Genomic DNA, 21,815 nt, shown 5'->3' on the forward strand with positions numbered 1-21,815 from the left:
ACCTGTAAAACCTATGAGGTTGTATGTGCCAAATAAAATACAATCAAAATAGAAAAAAACATGAAATGCATCAAAATGCAAATAAGAAAGCACAAGTAATATTAGACAGTATATGCACACCCCTTAAAGAACTAGACTAGGGATGCAAGAAGAAGAAACACAAGAAGAATTGAATTATATTAATATCAATGAAACTTAAATTGTTAGAAATAAAAACTGGTAACTCTTGGTGGCACAAAGAATGTTTGCAAACAGTCAGTAAAATTACTAAGTAAAAGAAAGGACTCCTTAGACTTTATTTGGTTTATGTTTTAAAGCACACACTAAAAATCACATTAGATTCCCAAACTTAAAAAAACAAGTAAATAAAAACTCTCAATAGGAATCTTAAAGGGGAACAATTCATCACATAAATTTGTTAGCAGCTCTCTACTTCACTACCTGGTGATTATTCTTTTGCTTGTAGTTGTAGACTAGAAGTCATAAACTTCCTGTAATATGTTGATACAATAAAAGTTTCATCTTACATTTAAATGTAACACAGTTAAAACAATGGGAAGACAGCATGTGTAACACTAACCATGCTGCAGTGGGTGTTAAAAGAAGATAAATGGGTACCACTGTGAGACAAAGGTACCTTCCTAAACCACAGCCAAGGACAGCCAACACAGCCCACCTGCTTTTCATTTTAGGTTCACAATGTAGGTGGACAAGAATGCCAATGCCTGCCTAGGATGTAGGATTTTATTTTTTAGTTCCTCAAATCACAGGGTTGATATTTACTTTATCGTCATGTTATTCCTTTTATGACTATGTCATAACTATTTCAAAGGCATTTCACTTTTTTTTTAAGTCAATGCTCCAAAAAGGCTAAAATCAATTTAACATCAAGTGTTCTGGCTCCAACCCAGGATTATAAACTGGTGGTATCAAGAAACAATAGAAATGCAAGTTTTCTTCACAGAAAATGTTCCAGGAGTCCTTCCTGGAAATTCAGCCATTTCCTAATAAAAAGCACATTCAGATTTAAAGCAATGATGTTAAAATATTGTCACATTGAGAGGGCTGCCTTGAGTTTTCAAACAAATATTTCCTGGAAATTGAGTGTTCTCAGAGTTTATCATATTTCCCACTGCACTTCAAAAGAAATGAAACATAAGAAGATCTTTGCGTGAAGATTTCATAGGATTGCATCCACGTGCTATGCTGGGCAAGTTTTAAAACACTCAGAGAATGCAATAATTTGGTTCAGCATCTGTCCTCAGCAACAGTTGATATAATAGCACAACATTACAAGATCAAGGACAGGAAGATGAACCAAAGGACCAGTTCCCATACCTCTTCTCTACCCTGAACATTTGGCCCCTTGTTTTGAACTCCCAGCTATATGTCAAATATGTCTGTCTACGTAAGACCTCTGCCCTAATATATACACCTTCTTCTCTAAGTGCCTGAATCAGGATCTCAAAACCAATAGCCAATAAATACACCGTTCTTTTTTTTAATTTATTTATTTATTAAAGATTTCTGTCTCTTCCCCGCCACCGCCTCCCATTTCCCTCCCCCTCCCCAATAAGTCCCCCCCCCTCAGCCCGAAAAGCAATTAGGGTTCCCTGTCCTGTGGGAAGTCCAAGGAACCCCCACCTCCATCCAGGTCTAGTAAGTTGAGCATCCAAACTGCCTAGGCTCCCACAAAGCCAGTGTGTGCAGTAGGATCAGAAACCCATTGCCATTGTTCCTGAGTTCTCGGTAGTCCACCATTCTTTTTTTGAAAGAAAATAAATGCCATGTGGCATCCTGTCTTCCCTGGAATCCTCCATGAATGCTACCAACATTCACTGAGTTGTTTAAGCTAAAATCCTAAGAGACAGTTTCTTTCTCTGAGAGTCTATACCCTATCTACCGATAATTCCTGTTGTGTCTCTCATCAAAGCATACCCCCAACCAATTACCGTTCATTGACTCCATTCTTCTCATGGTCATCATTTCTTAGCTATAGTTAGTACAGTAATCTCACAGTTGGCCTCTTGTTCCCTTTCTTGTTCACTACAGCGTATCCTCCAAGAAATTGTCAGGTATTTTCTTCCATAAGATTTAATTATCTGTCAACTCTTTGTTGAAGACCCACTGTGAGCATCCTGTCACTCATAAGGTAAAATTCTAAGCTCCCTATCATGGTGATGCACTGGTGGTGTAGAGATGAGCAAAGTTTTCAAACTCCCAACTATACCTTGGCAGTTCTAACTCTGGCCCACTTTCTCAAGCCCATTTTCCTCCTGAGCTTTGTTTTCTCCCAGTAGTCTAGACACCATGACCAAGCTTGTTTTCAACATAAGGCCCTTAAGATGTTGTTCCTTCTGCCTGCAATGTATGAACCACCCGGAGCACGGGACAACCTGCTTATGAATATTTATGTTTCAAAGAGCACCTTCTCAAATAGCCAAGCTTCTCTAAATTAAAACATCCCCCTCCTCAGAGTCACATTGACCCTTTTTAGCTCCTGTACAGCACAGCGCTGCCTGAGTCTATACTATTGTACTATGGTAGTTTGCTCTAATGGTTAGGGATGTTTGCTATTTATTTCTAGTATGAGCGTGACACCCCTGGAAAGGAAGAGTCCAGTCACTTGTCACCACAGTTGTATCAGGTTCACTGTTGAGTACCTAGCATAGCACCCACTTTTTTAGTATATCCCAATGTGTGTGTGTGTTTACATATATGTGGATACTTGCGTATGCATGCACATGATCACATGTGTGCATGCATATGATGGCCTGACACTGGATGACTTCCTCGATCACTCTCTACTTTATTATTGAGGTTGGGTCTCTTACTATAGCTATCTATTTTAGCTAGACTAGCTAATCAAATTGTTGTGGGAGAAAATCAGTTTTTTTTTTTTACCTCCTACCTCCTGGGATATAGGCATGTACAGTGTTTCTAGGGATCTGAACTCTGATGCTCAAAACTGAGTGGCAAGTGTTTCATCTGCTGAGGTATCTCCCCACCCCAAGGGTGTACTTCCTTAAGCATAAAAACATTGAATTTGTGAAATCTATAAATTATCTCCATGGTTGAATTTTAAAGTGCCTTAACATTTCATAGAAAAAGTGTCTTGGACATAAATGGGAAACTCCTAATTAAACAGCTATATGAACATATGGGTATTTTTCTAACAAGGCCAATTTCAACAGTATTCCAACAATTTCTCAGAATGTTGACATCGGAACCTGTCTGCATAATGAAAAATGTATCGTACATCAAAAACTTTAATTCAAACAGCAAAATATTTAATCAAATAGTAAAATGTTCCTATATGCATTTTTATGTATGCACATACTTCAGTGCTTCTAATGTTTCAGTATTTGGGCTCCACATCAACATCTTTAGAAGGTGGACTTGACGCTCACACTATCCTGAAGAAAGCTGTAGCTTGACAACCCAGAGAAGGAATTCTTGTTCATGTGGGCAGCTATTTGGTTTGGTCAGAGCTCAACTTTCTCATTCACCCAACACATCCAAGTCCCACTGGAAAGAGAGGCCTTGGCAGACGTCTACAGGGCTGTTAAAAATCTTTCCCGTGAAAGCACATCAGAACGCTCCCCCTTCTTTACTGCCACCAAGACATCACAAGGGTCTCCAGGTGGAGCTGGTTTAGGAAAGCATATCCCTTTCCTCCATTTCACCAAAATGTCCTGGACTAAATTGCAGACGGCTGAAGGAGTCTGACTATGGACTCCTTACAATGTAGATCTGATGAAGGAACTCACCCCTACCTAGGACTTGTATCTGTTGTCAGCTGTTACAATGCTGGAGTCCATACCCACTATGTACTACATATATAACCGGCAGCAGCTGAAGCTACTTGTATTTCCAGTCCCTCTGCTGAGTTCCCACGGTGCCACCTGTACATCCAGTTCCTTCACAGCCAGCATGTAGGACCTCCAACCACAGCTGCGTTCTTTTCTTTTGACTTAATCACCTCCACCACTTGGATAAAATGGGCTTCCCAGTACCATTTAACAATCTTTTAAATGTACTCCCTGCCATTAAAAATGCAAATGGAGAAACCAGCGTGTTAATTGTGGGATTCCATCAAATGGTATACAGTAAGTCACACAAGCATCCCAAAGCCTGTGAAGATTCAGTGTTAATACTTTGGTGTCTTCACTGTCCCTAGACCTACACTGTCAATGAAGTTGAAGAACAGTATTGACTGTTCCCTAAAGCACCCTTATTGATCCTCTTGACCCTGAAGTATCATTTACAGACTTTCAAACCCACTACAATCAGAAAACAGGAGAGAGAGAGACAGAGACAGAGAGACAGACAGACAGACAGACAGAGAGACAGACAGAGAGAGCATCTTTAATGAGTGTGAATGGGCATCCCACACTGGTTTTGATTTGCATTTCCCTAATTAAAAGTCACATTTACTTTGGTTTCTACAGCATGTTGTTTTCTGATAATTATTAACTAAGATCCAGTTAGATTACTACAGTTTACACAATATTAGTATTTGGGGTTGCAGGGGGACTGACTTAAAGAGAAATAAAATTGAAGCTAGTACTTAAAATGTTTCTCTGGTCACAGAAAATCTGGAAAATAATTGTTTAGGATTTCAAAAAGAGACAAGGTCCCTTCAACCCTAAGGAAAAGCTACCTTCTCATTTAGCTGTCTAGAAGCATTAAAAAAGAAGAATACAAAGTTTTCATCACCAGTTCTGAACTAGAAGGCCACATTCCAAAATGTATAAGAGAATGAAGAAGCTCAAAATTCAGGGTGAGTATCCATTTGTGTTTTATTCAATTCTCTCTTTGAACCATGAAGAAGAATTTTTCTTGGAATTCAAGCCAATTTCTTTGATAACATCATTATTTAATCTATGCCATGACCATGTCTGCCCTGAGTTATGAATGCCATTCCTGCAAAAATGAGTAACAGACAAGGGATTGGGCATGCGCTTAAAATACAGGGCTTAAAATTGGGCTAACTGAAAGAGTATGGAGGCTGTTAACCCATTCAGAAAGTATCTGCAGATGCCCCAAATTCTGGCTCAACTGAGACATAAACAATAATACAATATTGGACTGGATAAATCAGCAATACTGCTTTGCAGAGGACCTAAGTTTGGTTCCTGTAAGTGGAGACTGCTCGTTCTTTTCCCGGCCACCCAGACCTAAATAATCACACAGAAACTACATTAATTGCAACATAGCTTGGCCAACAGCTTAGGCATATTTCTAGCTATCTCTCACATCTTAAATTAACCCATTTCTATTAACCCGTGTCTCACCACGAGGCTGTGGCCTACCAATAAGTTCCTGTGTCTTTCTCCTTCAGCAACTACATGGCATCTCCCTGACTGTAATAAGAGGAGCAGTGGGCTGCTTTCCAGCTGCCCTGGCTCCCGCATGGCTAGCTTATGCCCCGAAATAATTACACAGAAACTGTATTCTTTTAAACACTGCTTGTCCCATTAGTTTTAACCTCTTATTGGCTAGCTCTTACATATTGATCTAACCCATTTCTAATATTCTGTGTAGCACCACGAGCTGTCTTACCAGGAAAGATCTTAACCTGCGTCTGTCTGGAGTGGGAGAATCATGGCGACTGCCTGACTCGGTTTCTTTCTCCCAGCATTCTGTTCTGTTTACTCTGCCTACCTAATTTTCTGTCCTATCAGGCCAAGCAGTTTTCTTTATTAGTCAACCAATGAAAGCAACAGATAAGATACAAGACCCATCTCCATCACCTGACTCTGCCTACTCTCTCTTTATATCTCTGTTCAGATTTCCTACCTGGCATTGCTCTGCTAATCCATTGGCCGAAACAGTTTCTTTATTAACTAACGGTAATAAAACATATTCTTAGCACACAGAGGGGAATCCCACATCCAGCAGCTTGCTACCAATTATAACTCCAGCTCTATGACTATCTGATGCCTCTAGCTTCTGCAGGCACCTGCACACACAGGAACATACCCTCACACAGACATATACATACACATTATTAAAAAATGTAAATCTTTAAGTAATACTAACACTAATACTAATAATAATAATATCATGTATAACATAAACCTGACCTTCCCACACAAACTTTAGTCATCAATTCTTATCATCACTCTTAGGTAGTAGTGACAGAATACATAAAGGTGCTTTAATAGGAATGTTTTCTTCTCTGTATACATAAAAAAACATGGTATATTCTATGGGCCATCCATTTGTGATAGGATTTCATCACTCAGAAGCCTATGAATTTGATCCATTTCCCTCCCACCCTCAATGAGATTTCAAGCAATGCTCTTCATTCCACTCACAAGGACAATGACTTAAAAAGTCATTTTAGACTTCAGACCACATTGGAAAACTACAGACACTGTATCTAGAAAAAAAATGTACAGCCACATCTTAGAACTGCAGGAGTTTGAATTATCCCTTTACGAAGTCCATGCACAGAGCCTTCCCTTTGAGACACTTCTGGGGCACTGGTTACAAGGGTAGAAGAAAGGGTCTCCGATTCCATCTACTGGTTATTCTAATGAATACCAGTACTGGAGAGTCAGTGTCCTTGAGTCCACAGGAGAACCATTCACTCCAAACCCAGAAGTGAGGTAGAGGATGGTATTCCTGTTCTCTATAGTCTTATTCTTGCCAAAAGTCACATCTATGGAGAGATGGAGAAAGGAATTCCTACAGCCAAGATATAGAAACAGATGGGAAACAAATAGTACAAATGCATATACATTTCTGCTCCATAGCTAATATTCTAGACTGTTAGAATTCCACGTGTCTAGTGGCATCTCATTACCACGTGGTGTCTCCTGCATCAACATTCAAGAGCTGGAAAAACACAATGGGAAATGAAGAAACTCTGTCCGCACTGAATCCTGATCATGAACAAAATATAGATGGACATTCTCAGTCCTTGTAGCATCCAACCTTGGGTTTATGCCTCTTCCCTTCCTCAAGGTTCACACACGAATGCCCTGTGCATGGTAGATGCTTAAAACACCCTTCAGATGTAATTTACTCTATTCGAAACCAAAAATAATAATAAATAACAAAATAATTAATATTTGAATATTATTGTAATAGTCTAATATCCAGATCTGTTAGAATAATAGACACTAATGCAATGAACAGTATTGGAAACTATTAATTATAGTATGAAAATAAAATTTAACAAATTCCTGTCTTAACCTTAGGAAAGCTCTCCCTACTAAACTGATGAGCTCGAGAATGATCAGAGGAGGTCAAGTCCACACATACGCCTGCCATTTATTGCCAGGGTGGCAGTTAAGGGTGAGCAAGGGTGTGACAGTTATTTAATGGTCCCTTAGGAATTTGAGTCCCTTAACTTTAGCACCATGTTTACTGTACAAAAAGATGCAATGATAATAATGTTAATAGAAAAAATAGTATGTAATAACCAAGCCTTGCATGATTAGACAAGTGCCTAGGGTTGGTACTCTGGCACATGATAAAAATGAGCATTGTTGCTAACTGTAGAGTTCTTGCTTACATCTCACATAGGCTCTCTGAAGAACTGGATGAAACCCAAGAAGCTATGGTCTGATGTAAGATGTCCATACCCTGTTGAAGAATTCTATACTCCTTATCTGAGCCCACAATTTTTTAAAGCTCGTTCAACAGCTCATCTACCTGCCTAGGAACCACAATGCAATCAAGAGGAGAAGGATGTAAGGGGCGGAACCATACAGGCTTTGGCCTGCTGTTTCTTGCACAGCAGACAGTGGGTACAGTGGGAACTATCATTACCTATCTGAGTCTCCTCACAGTGGTTTTATGTCCATGAGTCTGCTCTAAGGACCAAGGGAATGGGATCAGCATGGTCCCTGGCTATGCAGGTAGTTGTTGAGCAGACAGTATGCATTGCTTCTGCACATAGAGGAGCCTGGATGTTATGATCCTCCAAGTCAGTCAGTGTGTACCTTCTAAGATCACATGGTAGATGATTATTCAAAATGACTTTGAGGTTTAAAGAGCCTTTCAATTACTTTCAACAAAAACTTGACTTACATTAATTTTAAAAAAAAAAAATGGGTCTTGGGGGTGAATGCACATGTGTGAGTGACCATGCAGAAGGTGTCATTGTCAGGACCCTCCTTGAAGCAGGGTCTCTCATTGGCCTGGAGCTCGCCACTTAGGCTAGACAGACTGGTCCATGAGGCTCGGGTCTCTTGTCTCCACTTCCCCAGTGCTGACATTACAACCACGAGTCACCGTCCACGGCACATTTTACATGGCTCTCGGTTCAAACTCATAGTTGCAAAAGAAGCATATGACAGACTACTGAGATGCAGTCCCAGCCAAACACACACTAATTCCATTCCAAAGAGAAGAGAAAAGTTAATCTTTTTAAATAAATAGAATAGCATTTTACTTTAATTTTCTTCTTAACTGAAAACCTTTCTCTTTTTTCAATTATTAAAAAAGTTATTAACTTTTATTTATTAAATTTATTCATTTATTTTACATTCCAACTGCAGTTTCCCTCCCTCATGTCCTCCCATTTACTCCCCCACCCCCTCTACACCCCAAATCCACATTTCCTATGTTTCTGTTCATAAAGGGGCAGGCATCCCATGGGTGTCAACAAAGCATGGCCTATCAAGTTAAGGGAGGACTAAACTTCTCCCTTCATATTAAGATTTGGTAAGGCAACCCAGTATGAGGAATAGGTTCTCCAAAGCCTCCACAGCATCAAGGACAGTCCCTGATCCCACTGCTAGGAGTCCCACAAGTAGAGCAGGCATAGGTCAGTCCCATGCAGGTTCCTTAGCTGTTGATCAGTGTCTGTGAACTCCTATGAGTCCAGGTTAGTTCTCTCTGTGAAAGTCTTTTTCATATGCAGCATTCCTTAAGAGGTAAATGTTAAAAAAAGTAGCTAAAATACACATCAGTAAACCTTACCCTAGACATTCATACAAGTTATGCATACATACACACGTACATACAGAATCACACAAACTAGAGTTTTTAAATCTACATGTGTATATTATGTATTAATCATTACATAATCCTGGTCAATATATTTCTCATTTGCAAGACTCAATTTTGCAATAACTAACTTGCACCTAACAGTTAAAACCTACTGTGTATTCATACTTCAGAAAATCCTGAGGTGGGGGGGGAGGGAGTTTTACTTAATGAGAGATTAATTTAATTATTTTTTCACAAGCTTAAATTTTAAAAAACAGAATCATATTCAGTCTTGCAAAGATTAGCTTCTGCATTCTAAATGAATAAAATTTCGAGTTTGGAGAGCAGCAGCAGCGAGCACAGGACTTGGTGAGGTAAATGCCACCTTTCAGAGCCCACACAGTAGCTACTTCAGAGAGTCAAAGAGGCTGGCAAGAGGATTTATTTCCTGCGAGAATCCTGCCCATTCAGCAGTTCTGCAGGCTACTGTTTCACCATGCGACAGGCCCACTTATTCATAAACAAATCATTAACATTCTTGACATAAATCCATAGTGGACCATTAATCCCAGCTATGATAATGTTTTAGTGCATTTGCTGTGCCCATCATGAATAGGAGTGTTGTCTTGCAGAACCCATCCCTGACAAATAAGAGACAAATTATGCCCCGTGAGAAAACTTAGAGAATGAACGGCTTACACACCAATTACAGTCTCATTTGCTGGCTGATGCCGAAATAGATCCTGTGTGTTTTGGGGGAAATACAGACTTTCCATAATAAGAACAACAACAACAACAAAATTTAAATACATATAAAACCACTTGCCAAGCTGAATTTTTTGTTGTTTGAATTTATTTCCAGGTTGGACTCTTGAGAGTCTTTCTAATAGCAAATCAGAAAGTCATGCCTTTGGGGGGAAATATTCCATGTAAACAAACAAACAAAAATGATCCAGGATGCTAGCAACTACAAAGGCCAATTGCTAACATATTTGTTATATTTCAACATTCATTATAGTCCACATCATTGTTGTCAGGAAGGCCTGTGAGTGATATAGCCAGGCATACCAACTTATTTGAGTTAAGAAGACTCTATGTTCCTTTAAATTTTTAGATCCAGTTTATAAATCACCACATACACCTCAGAGATTTTGAAAGATAAATTTCTTCATGGTTAAAAAAGTGTTGGATAAGATTCCATCTATAAGGAATATTCTACTGTGTGTTTATGATTTAGGCAAAGTAAATTCCTTTTGAGTTCTTTAACCCTGACATCCTAAGTGAAACTGCTATTGGTAGCTTAGCAAGAGCAACCAACTCGAAAGACTCCATTTGTTGATAGATAAGTCTCACCAGTGCTACCTCCAGCCTGTCTGCTAACCAGAGTCCCAGATCTGTGCTCAGCTAGAGAGCAAGCACTGCATCCATTCCTGTTTACAGAAACATGACCCTGAGCCTTTTTACCACTCCAGAAACTATCAGGATTCCAACAGTGGATGGGGAAGACAGTGACAGTGGTACTCCAACTTCACCCACACAAAAATCACTAGGGGACTCTGCTGAAACACATTCTGGGCCAGTAGATTATAGGAGGCATGTGATACCCTGCATGTCTAGTAAGCTATCAGGTCAGGTGGATGCTGCCTTCCCAAGACCACATTTCCAAAGACACCATGGAAAGAACCATGTTGCGAGAGTGGCTTGATAGATCATTTTTTGGGTCTCTTGAAACATGACACCGAAGCCTCTTCTTCTGTTGAGTTTTGCTTCCCCTAGGAAGGGTTTAAAAACATCACACTCAGCTTTAAAGCCTCCAATGCATCTCAAGGAATGGTGCCTGTGGCTGGTGCGATGCCTAGCTGTCTTAAAGGGACTGTGACAATGTATTTGATAAACAGCAAACTGTGATAACTGTCCTCTCTGCTCCCATACACGAGCTGAGGGATAAAGTCATGGAGACTCCCCGCAGTTAGACATACTGCCAACAACTCTAGGCATATATTGTAAGTTCCACTTCCAGGGATAGGGATTATCTCTCTCTCCCTCTCCTCCACCTCTGTTGAGATTATGTTAAGGTGTGTTACCTTTGTTTATGTTGCACTTGTTGAACTCTGTGAAGCTATGATACTTTGCCTGTCTAGAACACCTAATGGTCTAAGAAAGATCTAAATGGCCAATAGTTAGGCAGGAGAAAGGATAGGCAGGACTAGAAGGCAGAGCGAATATATAGGAGAAAAACCGAGAGAGGGACTTCAGAGGAAAAGTAACCAGAGAAGGAGGAGGACATCAGGAGTCAGTCATCCAGCTGCATGGAAATCCACAGAGTAAGAGTGATATTGGAAGCGGGGATAAGAGAAGAAGAAGCAAGTAGCAATGGGCCATGGACCACACTCTGGCTTTCAGCACACAGTGATAAAGGTGAGAGGACAAGATCTGGTGTGAGCAGGACTATTTGGTAAATGATAATTGGTACCTAGAAGTCAGAGGTAAAGATGAGGTAGAAGGATGAAAGAACCCATGCCTGTCTACTCAATTATAGACAATAGAGGCAAGCAAGAATATGGAATCAAAGCTGTCACTCTCCCAAGGGTCAAAGGCCACAGCTGATAAAATGACATAGGATGTGAAATCTCTGGTCTTTAAGGTGCTTGCTGACATTAACAATAAAATTCTATGAGCACTATGCTGACCAAATGAAATGCATGGTACGGCAAGTGTGGCCTGCTGGCCAGCCAGTGTGTGCCCTGTCCTAGACAGTGTCTATGGGTGGGATGCTGGCTGATCCCCCAAATCCATTGTCCCCCTTTTTGGGCATGAAGCTGGATTACATTTCCCCACCATCGGAAGTCAACTATGAACCAATGAGACTGAATTCTCCACTAACTAAACTCAAGCATAAAAATCACAGGCCGTGCATGGCACTTGCAATATGCCTGCTTATAACACATGCTTATTTATGATACATAACTCATACTTTTAATCCCAGCACTTGGAAGGTGAAAACGAAAGACTTAAAAGTTCAAGGCTAGCCTCAGCTAAAAAGTTTGAGGCCAGTCTGGGATACATGAGACCTCGTGTCAAAAGAACAACAAAGAAAGGAATACCTATTAGGAGCAGAAACTTCAAAATGTTAAAGGAATAGCAAGCAGCAGTACCTCCTCTTCATGATGTCTTTCTGCTCAAGTCTAGGTTCACACATGAGACCACTGGGGTGATGGCACTGCCATGAAGAGGAAGCCTGGATCACCCAATCACCACACGGGAGAGAGTCACTGCCTATCCAGGAATCCGGCTTTGGATGGTTCTTAAAAAATCAACATCTAAAGAACTTGAAATGTTATATTCTATGTTATATTTTAGAGACTACTAACCACCAAAACCTAGACTGGCCTGCTTAATACATTTTCTAGAGTCAATAGCCTGGGGTTTTGAAACAGAATCTTTCCTTTCCTTTGAGCTGCCTTCCATTGAAAGGAGAAGGCTACTCATGTTGGCTATTCACACCACCTTGAGCAGCAGGAGGGCCCTGCCAAGTTCACAGACTCCTTGCAATTCCGGCCCCTGGTGTCTTCTGGCTGCCAAGCTACTAGACTACTCTGGCTAATGGCAGGGACCCCCTGAGGCCTGGCTGGACTCCTTGAGGCACAGGAGCAGCCAGACCACCACCTGAGGAGCTCCACTAGTCAGGCCCTGCTGCCCAGACTTCCCTAGTAGTCCTAATTGACATTCCTAGCTCCTCCAGGCTGAAGAGTGGCAGATCCCGCCCTATAGGAGAAAAAAACCCTACCAATCTCCGAGGCTGCCCCAAGATCAGGTCATATAATCCTTGGCTATTCTAGAAATTTCTGCCCCCTCAAGAAACCCTATATAAACAGTCCTGTGTTCTGCTCAGTTCTGCTGCTTCTTACCCACGCAGAGGCAGCCACCCTCCTGGATTTTCCTTCCCAATAAATCTCTGGTGTGTGGTTTGTCATGTGGTGTGACTTTGTGGTATTCCTTGGCACCTGACTGTCAGATACCTTTTCATCTGAGAATATATCTTCTTTTAAGTTCATTTATTCTTCTCTTGTACAATGCATTTCAAGGCAGCCTCCACTCCTCCCAGTTTCCCCACATAAACCTCCCTTCTTCCCTAGACCTACTGCTCCTCCATTTGCCTTCAGATAAAGGTAGGCATCCCAGGGATATCAACTGAATACAGCATAATAAGGTACAGGAAGACTAGGCACAAACCCTTATATAAAGGCTAGATGAGGCAGCTCAGTAGGAAGAAAAGGGTCCCAGGAGCAAGCAAAAAGGTCAGAGACGCTCCCCATTTGCACTGTTAGGAGTCCCAAAAAAAAACCCAAGTTAAACAACCATAATGTATACTAGCAAGGCTCCATAGTTGACAGGGGTTTCTGTCCCACCAAGTCCCACAGGTTTAAGTCCCAAAGAAACACACAGAGGCCTACATTAATTATAAACTGGTTGGCCTATTAGCTCAGGCTTCTTATTAACTAATTTTTATATCCTACATTAACCCAATATTCTTGTCTGTGTTAACTACATGGCTTGGTACCTCTCATCAGCGAGGCATTCTCATCTTGCTTCCTCTTGGTCTGGGTAACGACTGCAGACTGAGCTTTCCTCTTCCCAGAATTCTCCTGTTCTCATCACCTCACTTCTACTTCCTGCCTAGCTACTGGCCAATCAGCATTTTATTAAAATACAAGTAACAGTGTACAGACCATTGCCCCACACTTCTCCATAACTTCTGCTTCAGTCTCTGTGAGTCCCTAAGAGCCCTGCTTAGTTAATTCTGTGTGTAGGGGAAGCCCAGCCAATCACCTTGCTTGAAGGGCGGGACCCCTTGGGGATATTATTTACTTATAAATATTGCAGGTATGCTCCCTGCCTCCCCTTCTGTTTTCCTGTTCTCTGCGGGAACCTCGGTTTTGTAAGTCCTCTCCTTATTAAAGCTGAATATTTTATTATAAATTCTGTCTGCCGTTAATTTATGCCGTAACATCTGTGGGCCATGAGTCTAAGAGCCAGGAGGATGGAGAAATGTACCTTTAATACTGACCAGGAGTAGATACCCATGCCTGCTCAATTATGTTGACGTTTTATTTGCTGATTACTTAGCAGTAGAAGTAACAATCATCTAGAACATTCATAAAGGTGCCCATGAAGAGATTGGTAAAAAGCTACCAGAAAAAGATCACTACAGGAGAAAAGAAAGGAGCATTCTGTAAACCACCTTACATAACTATTCACCAACATCCCAAGATAGCTCCCCTGAAATGGTGACTATAGTTTATATTGACATGCACCCTAAATTTTCACTTCTTACCCTTTTTTTTCTATTTCAAATGTCCTCTAAAAATGCTTTGTATTAACAAGGAATTATTTGAACTTAGAAAAGTGGGTGAGACTCTGGAAACAGATATTAGAGAGTCATCCTAAACTAGAAGAAGTAAGCAGGGAGGAGGGAGGTGACTTCAAGACACTTTGTTCAATATCTTTTGCTACAAGAGTAAATACAAAATTCAAATAATGCAGATTTTTAATTTTTTTGTTCTTTAGGTGGCAATATTTTGTTGAGGAAATGATTGCATCCCATGTTTCAAATGAGATGCAGAGGCCCCCCAGTGGATTTGGGAATCAGGGAACATATCCATCCTCCAGACCAACGTGGGTATCTGCTACCAACAGAAGTCCCCTCCAGGAGAGACACCTAAAGACTGAGCAGAGGATTGGTGGAAACAGTTAAGGAGGGTTAATCACTTGTTCCATTTGCTTCACCCAATAGGATTTAATTAAGTCTACTTTAATTAAAATTTAATCAAGCTTTCTGTGGCTATAGACAGCCATTGCTGAAAAATCACATTAACCAGTATTTTCTAAAATCCCTTTTCAAATAAAATGGTCTCATAATGAAAAAAAAATATTTATCGTGCTTGTGTATTATACTCTCCTAAGAGTGTGAGGCAGAGATTGGAGCAGAATAAAATGATCACAGAAAAGACAGTGTACAAAGAAATGTGTGAATAGATATGGGAAGCTGACTTGATAAAAAAAAGAAGTCACCCACAAATCAGAAAGCTGAGTAGCAAAGAGATGCTAAAAATGATGGGAATGTTTGTTTCCAGCAAGCTGCTGAGATATGAGGGTCCTGTGTCACCTACTGCCAATCTTCTACCAGGGCCCATTTGTGGACACTGTGCCAGAGACACTGGCAATCTTTGCAAATGCTAAATCTTCGGTTGTCTGTGATATATGAAAAATAGTTACTTATAGATCCATGATTTTCTTAAACGGTGTATGTAAGTAATATTCGGCAGACAGTTGATCATGTCTATTACCTGTGTGAACATAAATTGCCCTAGGCCTAGAAATGGTGTCAAAAGCTCTTGGGAAATCCATGAGTCTCTGTCCCAAAGCCAGAGTATTTTTATATGCAGTGGGTAACTCTCCATCCATATCTTCTGCATTAAATTATGAGTCCTGGGCTTTGTGGAACCATTTGGGTGACAGATATCTCACCTGCTTCTGGACCCACCTTGATGGTGATCTACATAAGTTATCAAAACAGCAATTTTCAAGCAAAAAGCATCATAATGCAGCCGTGTGTGTGTGTGTGTGTATGTGTGTGTGTGTTTGTGTGTGTGTGTGTACATGGTGGGTGGGCACCTAACTGTATCTAAACTATATCTACCACCTAACTGCATCTCCATCCCTTTAGTGAAATTTGATTACTAAATTTTTCAAGTAAATTATATCTTCTGATTGGTGAGTTTCTTTCTGAATTCGAAGTTGGACACAATCCTGCAGGCTTCTCTAATGAATAAGAATGTTAATGGATCTCAAAGTCACTCTTCTGGAATCAATTTTAATTTTACGATTTCACAAATAAAGAATGCACTAAACTGGTTTAATATGTAACAAACCCAGACCCACCAAGATTGTTTTTTAAGCTGAGTCGTTATTATGGTCTCTTTTCCTTGGAATTTGGGCTTTTGGGGGCAGAGGGCAGAAAATGAAGAAAAGTCTAATTGGTTTCTTTTTATCCTATAATGCTGTGTTCCTGAGCTGTGTTTGAGACAGAATTGCCTCCCTGCCCTTAGGTTAAGGGTCTAAATGTTCCTTCAAGATAAATTTATTAATTCCCTTTCAAAGTACAACTTTTGAAGTTCACCTGAAGATGAAGCAGTATTCCAACACAGACAGAGGTTATAGTAGTCATACATTGTAAGATTTCTTTCTTCCCATCTATCAAAATAAAAGTATCCCAGAAACTTGTGCAGTAGAAAGAGTAAAATCTGTAAGAATTTCACTGAGAGAATAGAGTCCAAGGTGGCTTTCTGTGCTGTACTCTGGGATAAAAAGTGGGTCCAAGTTTGAACAGGGGCTTTCTCTGATGTTCTGTCTTACATTGCTGTTTTCACACAGCAATAGCTATGTGAGGTTGCCACTAGGAATAAGCCACAGAGACAGACTGAAGCTCCCTTCCCACCCCCAGGGTCCTCTAAGGCTTTGTCATCAGAACTGGAGCTGGGATTGTGGTTGCCTTCTGGATGTCAGCACCACAGAGCGGGGAAGAGGTAAGCAGGCAGAAACCCGTGCTGAGCAGTTCACCAGTCTCACCACGTAACCAATGAGATGCTACTATTCCGTCTAAAACATGAGGACACTGAGTTTGTCATTGCCACAAAGCACAGCAAGACAAGTGGGAAATAGAATCATAAGTCAGGATTTCTCCCCACAGCGCTCTCCTGTGCAACATCCCTCCCTTACCACAAAATCCACACTCACCCAACCCCACCCTTGGACGCAGAGCTCCTGAACTCTTTCTTGAAACTCGTTGCTCAAATATGATGCCCTTTGTAGCCAGCAACAAAGAGCAAGGATGCCAGAAGACAGGAATAGAGACACTCAATGGTTCATTAGATATCACAAAATGAACACCGGGACCAAAGGAAGAGAGAAAAGACCTGAGTTAGGGGGTAGGTTAATTCTGATGTAGACTCCATGACTTACTAACCTGGAAACAGTAGGCAAGTAAGCGAACCCCCATTGAGTCCTTATACTTCACAGATCAAAGGCAAACTTCCTGTGTCTGAGAATTATGGAAAGAGACTGAGCAGATCATGGGCCCAACATACTGGGGCACCCCTAAACCTTCCTTCTGTGCCTGATCCACCACACAGCCATAGCCTCATTCAACCTCAACAGGGTTTTTGGTCATTCTGAGTGACATTTCTCTCAAGGAATACATCTGTCTGCACCATCCATCCGATTTAAGCCCTGGCTTTTTTCAATTAGGGAAATTAAATTCAGAGCGTCGGAGCCAAATACAGAGGCAAAACACAGAGCCCAGAATGGCAGAGGAAGTGTTGAGTCAGCCCGGGGCCCTTTGCAAGAATAACATTCTGCTCAAAATTCGTCCCCCAGTCAGCTTCTCAGTAACATAGTCTATTCTAGCGGCAGCTCCTTCTCCAAACGTCCACACACCACACACTCCTGTCTCTCTCCAGAGTGAACATTACATCACCGTGTCAGTCTGTCCTCCACACAGCAAATATATATGACTGACTAGGTCCAGACATACCTGAGCTTAGTCAGTTAAAAACTTAATATATGTTGTGCAATCTGTTGTTTACTTTAAGCTAGCTAGTCAAGCACTGCCAATCCAAAATAAAGAAAAATCATGCCAGTAAATTAATTATCAAATGCCACAATTATATTGACAATTTTAAACTCTCCTTATTACTTAAATATCTACATGGTCATTGTGAAAAAGGAGGCAAGGCTGGGGAAATGGCTCGGTGGATGAAGCACTTACCTCACAAGTACAAGGACCAGCAATTGAGTCCCCAGCACTGATATAAAAGCTAGGAAGGTCTAGTAACCACATGAAATCCTGGGGCTTTGTGAGTTGGGTGGTGGCGGGATGAGAGAGGCAAGAGTTTCGCTATTGTTCTGTTTTAAAGTGTGTTCTTGTTTCATTTCTGTTGCTATGACAAACACTCTAACCAAAAGTGACTCAAGGAAGAAAGAGGTTTATTTTGTTTTCAATTCCAGGTTACTCGCCATCATTTTAAGGAAGTCAAAGCAGGAACTCAAGAAGAGAGTCATATAGTACCCACAGTCCAAAGCAGAGAAACAAACACATCCATGCTGCCTGCTTGTTATTCCACATGTATTTCTGTGACCATGGAGCTTGCTTCACACCAAAGCCGTGATGGGCATGCTTGTTGAATGCTCGGGTTCACTTTGCCTAGGGACTAGTGCCACCCACAGTGAGATTGCTCTCCTCCAGCAATTCATAATCGAGACATTTCCAAGCAGACATGCCCACAGGCCAATATGATCGAGACAGTTCTTAGACTGAAGCTCTCTGTTCATGAGATTCTAGGTTTTGGCAAATATTTTAAAAAGGTAACTAGACCATAGTTTTTAAGTCAAACGAAGCGAACCATCTTTCAGCATGTTTATTGCAAACTTATACTTTCTCTCTGTGACTATTTATTTAGGCACTGCTTGTCTTTTCTGCAGTGGCTGTGAAATTGTGTATTAATACAATTGACTGTTAGCTTGTCAAACATTTTGCAGGGTATCTTCCCTACTGTATCATTTGTCTTTCAGTGGTACATAGCATAATTCTTTTTAAAAAGGTTTTAAATGCTTATTCTATTACTAAAGTAGAGCATAGAGGGCTTTAGTTTTTTGTTTTGGGTTTTGTCGTTGCTCACTTCTTTTTGAGAAGAGTTTGACTACATAGTCGTGTAGCCCTTGAGATCCCTACCTCCAACTACCCAGTTCTGGGAATTATAAGCAAGCACCACCCGGCTATAGCATGAAAATAACTTATGACCATCAGCAAAGCCTGGGTCTCACAGGCACTTTTGAATCTTCCTTTTAGTGGGTGTGTTACCAGGCTTGAATTCAGAGCCTTACTCTGCAGGGCTAAGCACTGATAGGGCACACATTATATCATAAACCCAAATGTGTGCACAGACATGGCAGTAGAATTGCATTGTGAAGCCAGAGAAAATAAATGTAAGCACACACATAGGTCTCCATTGATGTACTGGCCATTTACCAACGTGCTAAAATGCGATCGCTGACAAGGTCAGCCATGTCTAACAGTAAGTACCCTGTTATGTTTTTTAATGCAAAAGCCTTTTACCCTCAAAGCACATGTGGAGCACCTGAACTTCTCAACTGGACCCAGCTTGGAAATCCCTGACCACCAGGAAGAAGACAACATTCTTCCCATGGAAGAGGGCAGCTTCCTCAGTGAGCCATCTCATTCAGCTGGGCACATGGGTGTAAGAAAGGCCTTCATAAGTTGCAGTCTTGGAAGCCTGCCTTGTGGCTCTCATCACAGGCTCCTAAGCCACAGCAAAACAAACCAGAAAGGTAGCTTTTAACCATGGTTGGTGGTAGATATGACCCCTGCCAGGAGGGTCTCTCAACAAGCGTAGCAGTGGTGTTACTGGTGGACACATGGAAGGAACAGACACTTGTCCAAGGTTTGTCCTTGGGACCAAGTAAACACTGTCAGTCAATGGCTGTACCTGGCACCACATCGTTAGCCACATGGCTGGGCCCTGAGTTTCTGTGTCTTTGCCTCCCAAAATGATGGTGTGAGGGGGCAGCAGAGATAGCGGGCAACGAAAAGTTCATATACTACACCCTAGTAGCCAGCATCCAGATGACCGCAGGTAACAGAGGGGAGACGGAAAAATTGATGGAGAAGCTGAAGTATGGCTAAATGTGTCAAAGCACTTGCCCCATAAACATGAGGAGCATAATTTGGATCCCAACATCCCATGTAGAGAGCAATGCATAGCCACACGTCTTTAACCTCAGTTTGTGTAGGGAGCGGGGTGTGCACTGAGGACACTAAGATCATTGGGTTTATGGCCACCAGCCTGGCTCCAGATTCATTAAAAGACCATGTCTCAAATAAATAAGGTAGAAAGTGATAGAGCTGGACAGTCAATGTCCTCCTCCCGCTCTATATGGTACACAAAGGCATGTGCATCCACACCCATGTGTACATACCCCAAATACACAACACACACACCATTACACACCTTCACATACACACCCCATCACATGCCTTCACACATACACACATACACAGACCATAGCACACACCATCAATTACACACCTTCACACACACATACACACACCATCACACACCTTCATACACACACACACACACACACACACACACACACACACACACACCATCACACAAACAAAAGCAAAGTGGTAGAGAAGCAATGAATTCAAGACTCAGTGGATTAAATCCTTAGATTTCAATCTTCAAAAAAAATGTACAGACAATCCTCAAAGTGTCAAATTCTCATAAAATTAATAAAACTGTATTTCTCACTGTTACTGACATCGTGTGTTGGGTATTGGTTATTGTCTTCTTGACTTGTTTAAGACAGGGTCTATTTTGGGGTGCAGGCCTTAGGGCACAGCTTCTGTGTGCAGAGGTAATCTCTTATAAGGAAGAGACAAGGTCTAGCTTTGTTGCCTATGCGGGAGTGCAATGTCTATTCACAGGCGCCATCTCACTACTGATCCGACTAGTGATCAGCACTGCGGTTTTGACCTGTTTCACTTCCAACTTGGGTGGAGCTTGGTGGAGCCTGGAGCCACTCTGGAGGCTGGGACAAGAGTTCTGGGCTGTAGTGCAATACGCATGTGGATCGAGTGTCCTCACGAAGTTCGGCATCAATATGGTGACCTCCCAGAGCGGGGGAATACCGGATTGCCTAAGGAGGGGTGAACCTGCCTGGGTTCAAGTCATCAGGAGAACTGACGAATGATAAATGAAATTCATACACAGATAATAAGATTGCTTGATTCTTGGGCTCACGCCTTTAATCCCAGCACTCGGAGGCAGAGACGCGAGGAGATGAGGTAATAATTGTCCAAGCAGGATGGGCAATACGATGAGGTAATGAAGCCATGAGGCACAAAGTAAATTATCCAGGTCTGAAACGGAGCAGATCAAAACTCCAGTGCTAATCAGTAATGGGATCAGGCCTGTGAATAGACGCTGCACTCCACCCAGACCAGCAGAGCGAGACCCGTCTCTCCCACAGAAGACATCACCTCTGCACACAGAAGCCACGCCCTAAGGCCGGTACCCCAAAGCTATTGGTGGAACGTATTCCCACAGCAAAGATCCCCTCACAGCTGCATAAGCCAGGCTAGTCAGGCCACAGCCCCTTGTGAGTCTCAGTTTCAGCCCCCTTCTCTCAGTAGGACACTGGCGCTACTGCATCGGGGTTTCACAAGGGTTCTGGGCACCCAAACTCAGGGTGTCGGGCTTGTGAGACGAAAGCTTCATCCACTGAGGCCTCTGCTGCTGGGATGCCTTAAACGGTGTCCTCACAGAACCCAGCATGCCATGTTTTCCAGATGACAGAACTGTTGCAGGGAAGGAGAAGCACAAAACTCAAAGCCAAAAAATTGCTGTCGTTATCCCTTTCATTTTCTTTTAAAAGGGGGAACCTTCGAGTTCTCCTTCAAAACGAAAATATTTTAAAGGAAGGAAGATTTTTTTTAAATGCACAAAACCATTTTTTTTAAACATAACTCTATTGGGGTATAACGTAAGTGGAATATACAGATCTCTCAAGAATCTTGCTTTTTATAAATAATATATATGTATCCATATGTATATGTACACACACTATATATGTATATACTTTACATATATATAATCTCATAGGCTATTCAGAAGTGGCTTTAAAACCAATATAAGTTATTTTTATGAATGTTTTTCTTTTTTTATAATTTGTTGTTTTCAATTGAGCTATACATTTCCCACTCCCCTTTTTTCCTCCCCTCT

General features: G+C 41.4%; 1 protein-coding gene across 3 annotated transcripts in view; it reads right to left on the reverse strand.

The window, feature by feature from the left end:
• Pid1 (phosphotyrosine interaction domain containing 1) overlaps positions 1-21,815 on the reverse strand; it is a 215,882-nt gene that overhangs the window by 142,945 nt on the left and 51,122 nt on the right. Inside the window, exon 1 of one of the 3 annotated variants that reach the window (XM_075951638.1) lies at positions 17,777-17,848. The exons of the other annotated variants lie outside the window; for them this stretch is intronic. Within the exon in view, the coding sequence (XP_075807753.1) occupies positions 17,777-17,848 (72 nt within the window). Of the gene's footprint in view, positions 1-17,776; positions 17,849-21,815 lie in introns of those variants that run through there. 3 annotated transcript variants of the gene reach the window in all.

The sequence above is a fragment of the Microtus pennsylvanicus genome, chromosome 17 (assembly GCF_037038515.1).
Source record: "Microtus pennsylvanicus isolate mMicPen1 chromosome 17, mMicPen1.hap1, whole genome shotgun sequence".
NCBI classification, from domain to species: domain Eukaryota; kingdom Metazoa; phylum Chordata; class Mammalia; order Rodentia; family Cricetidae; genus Microtus; species Microtus pennsylvanicus.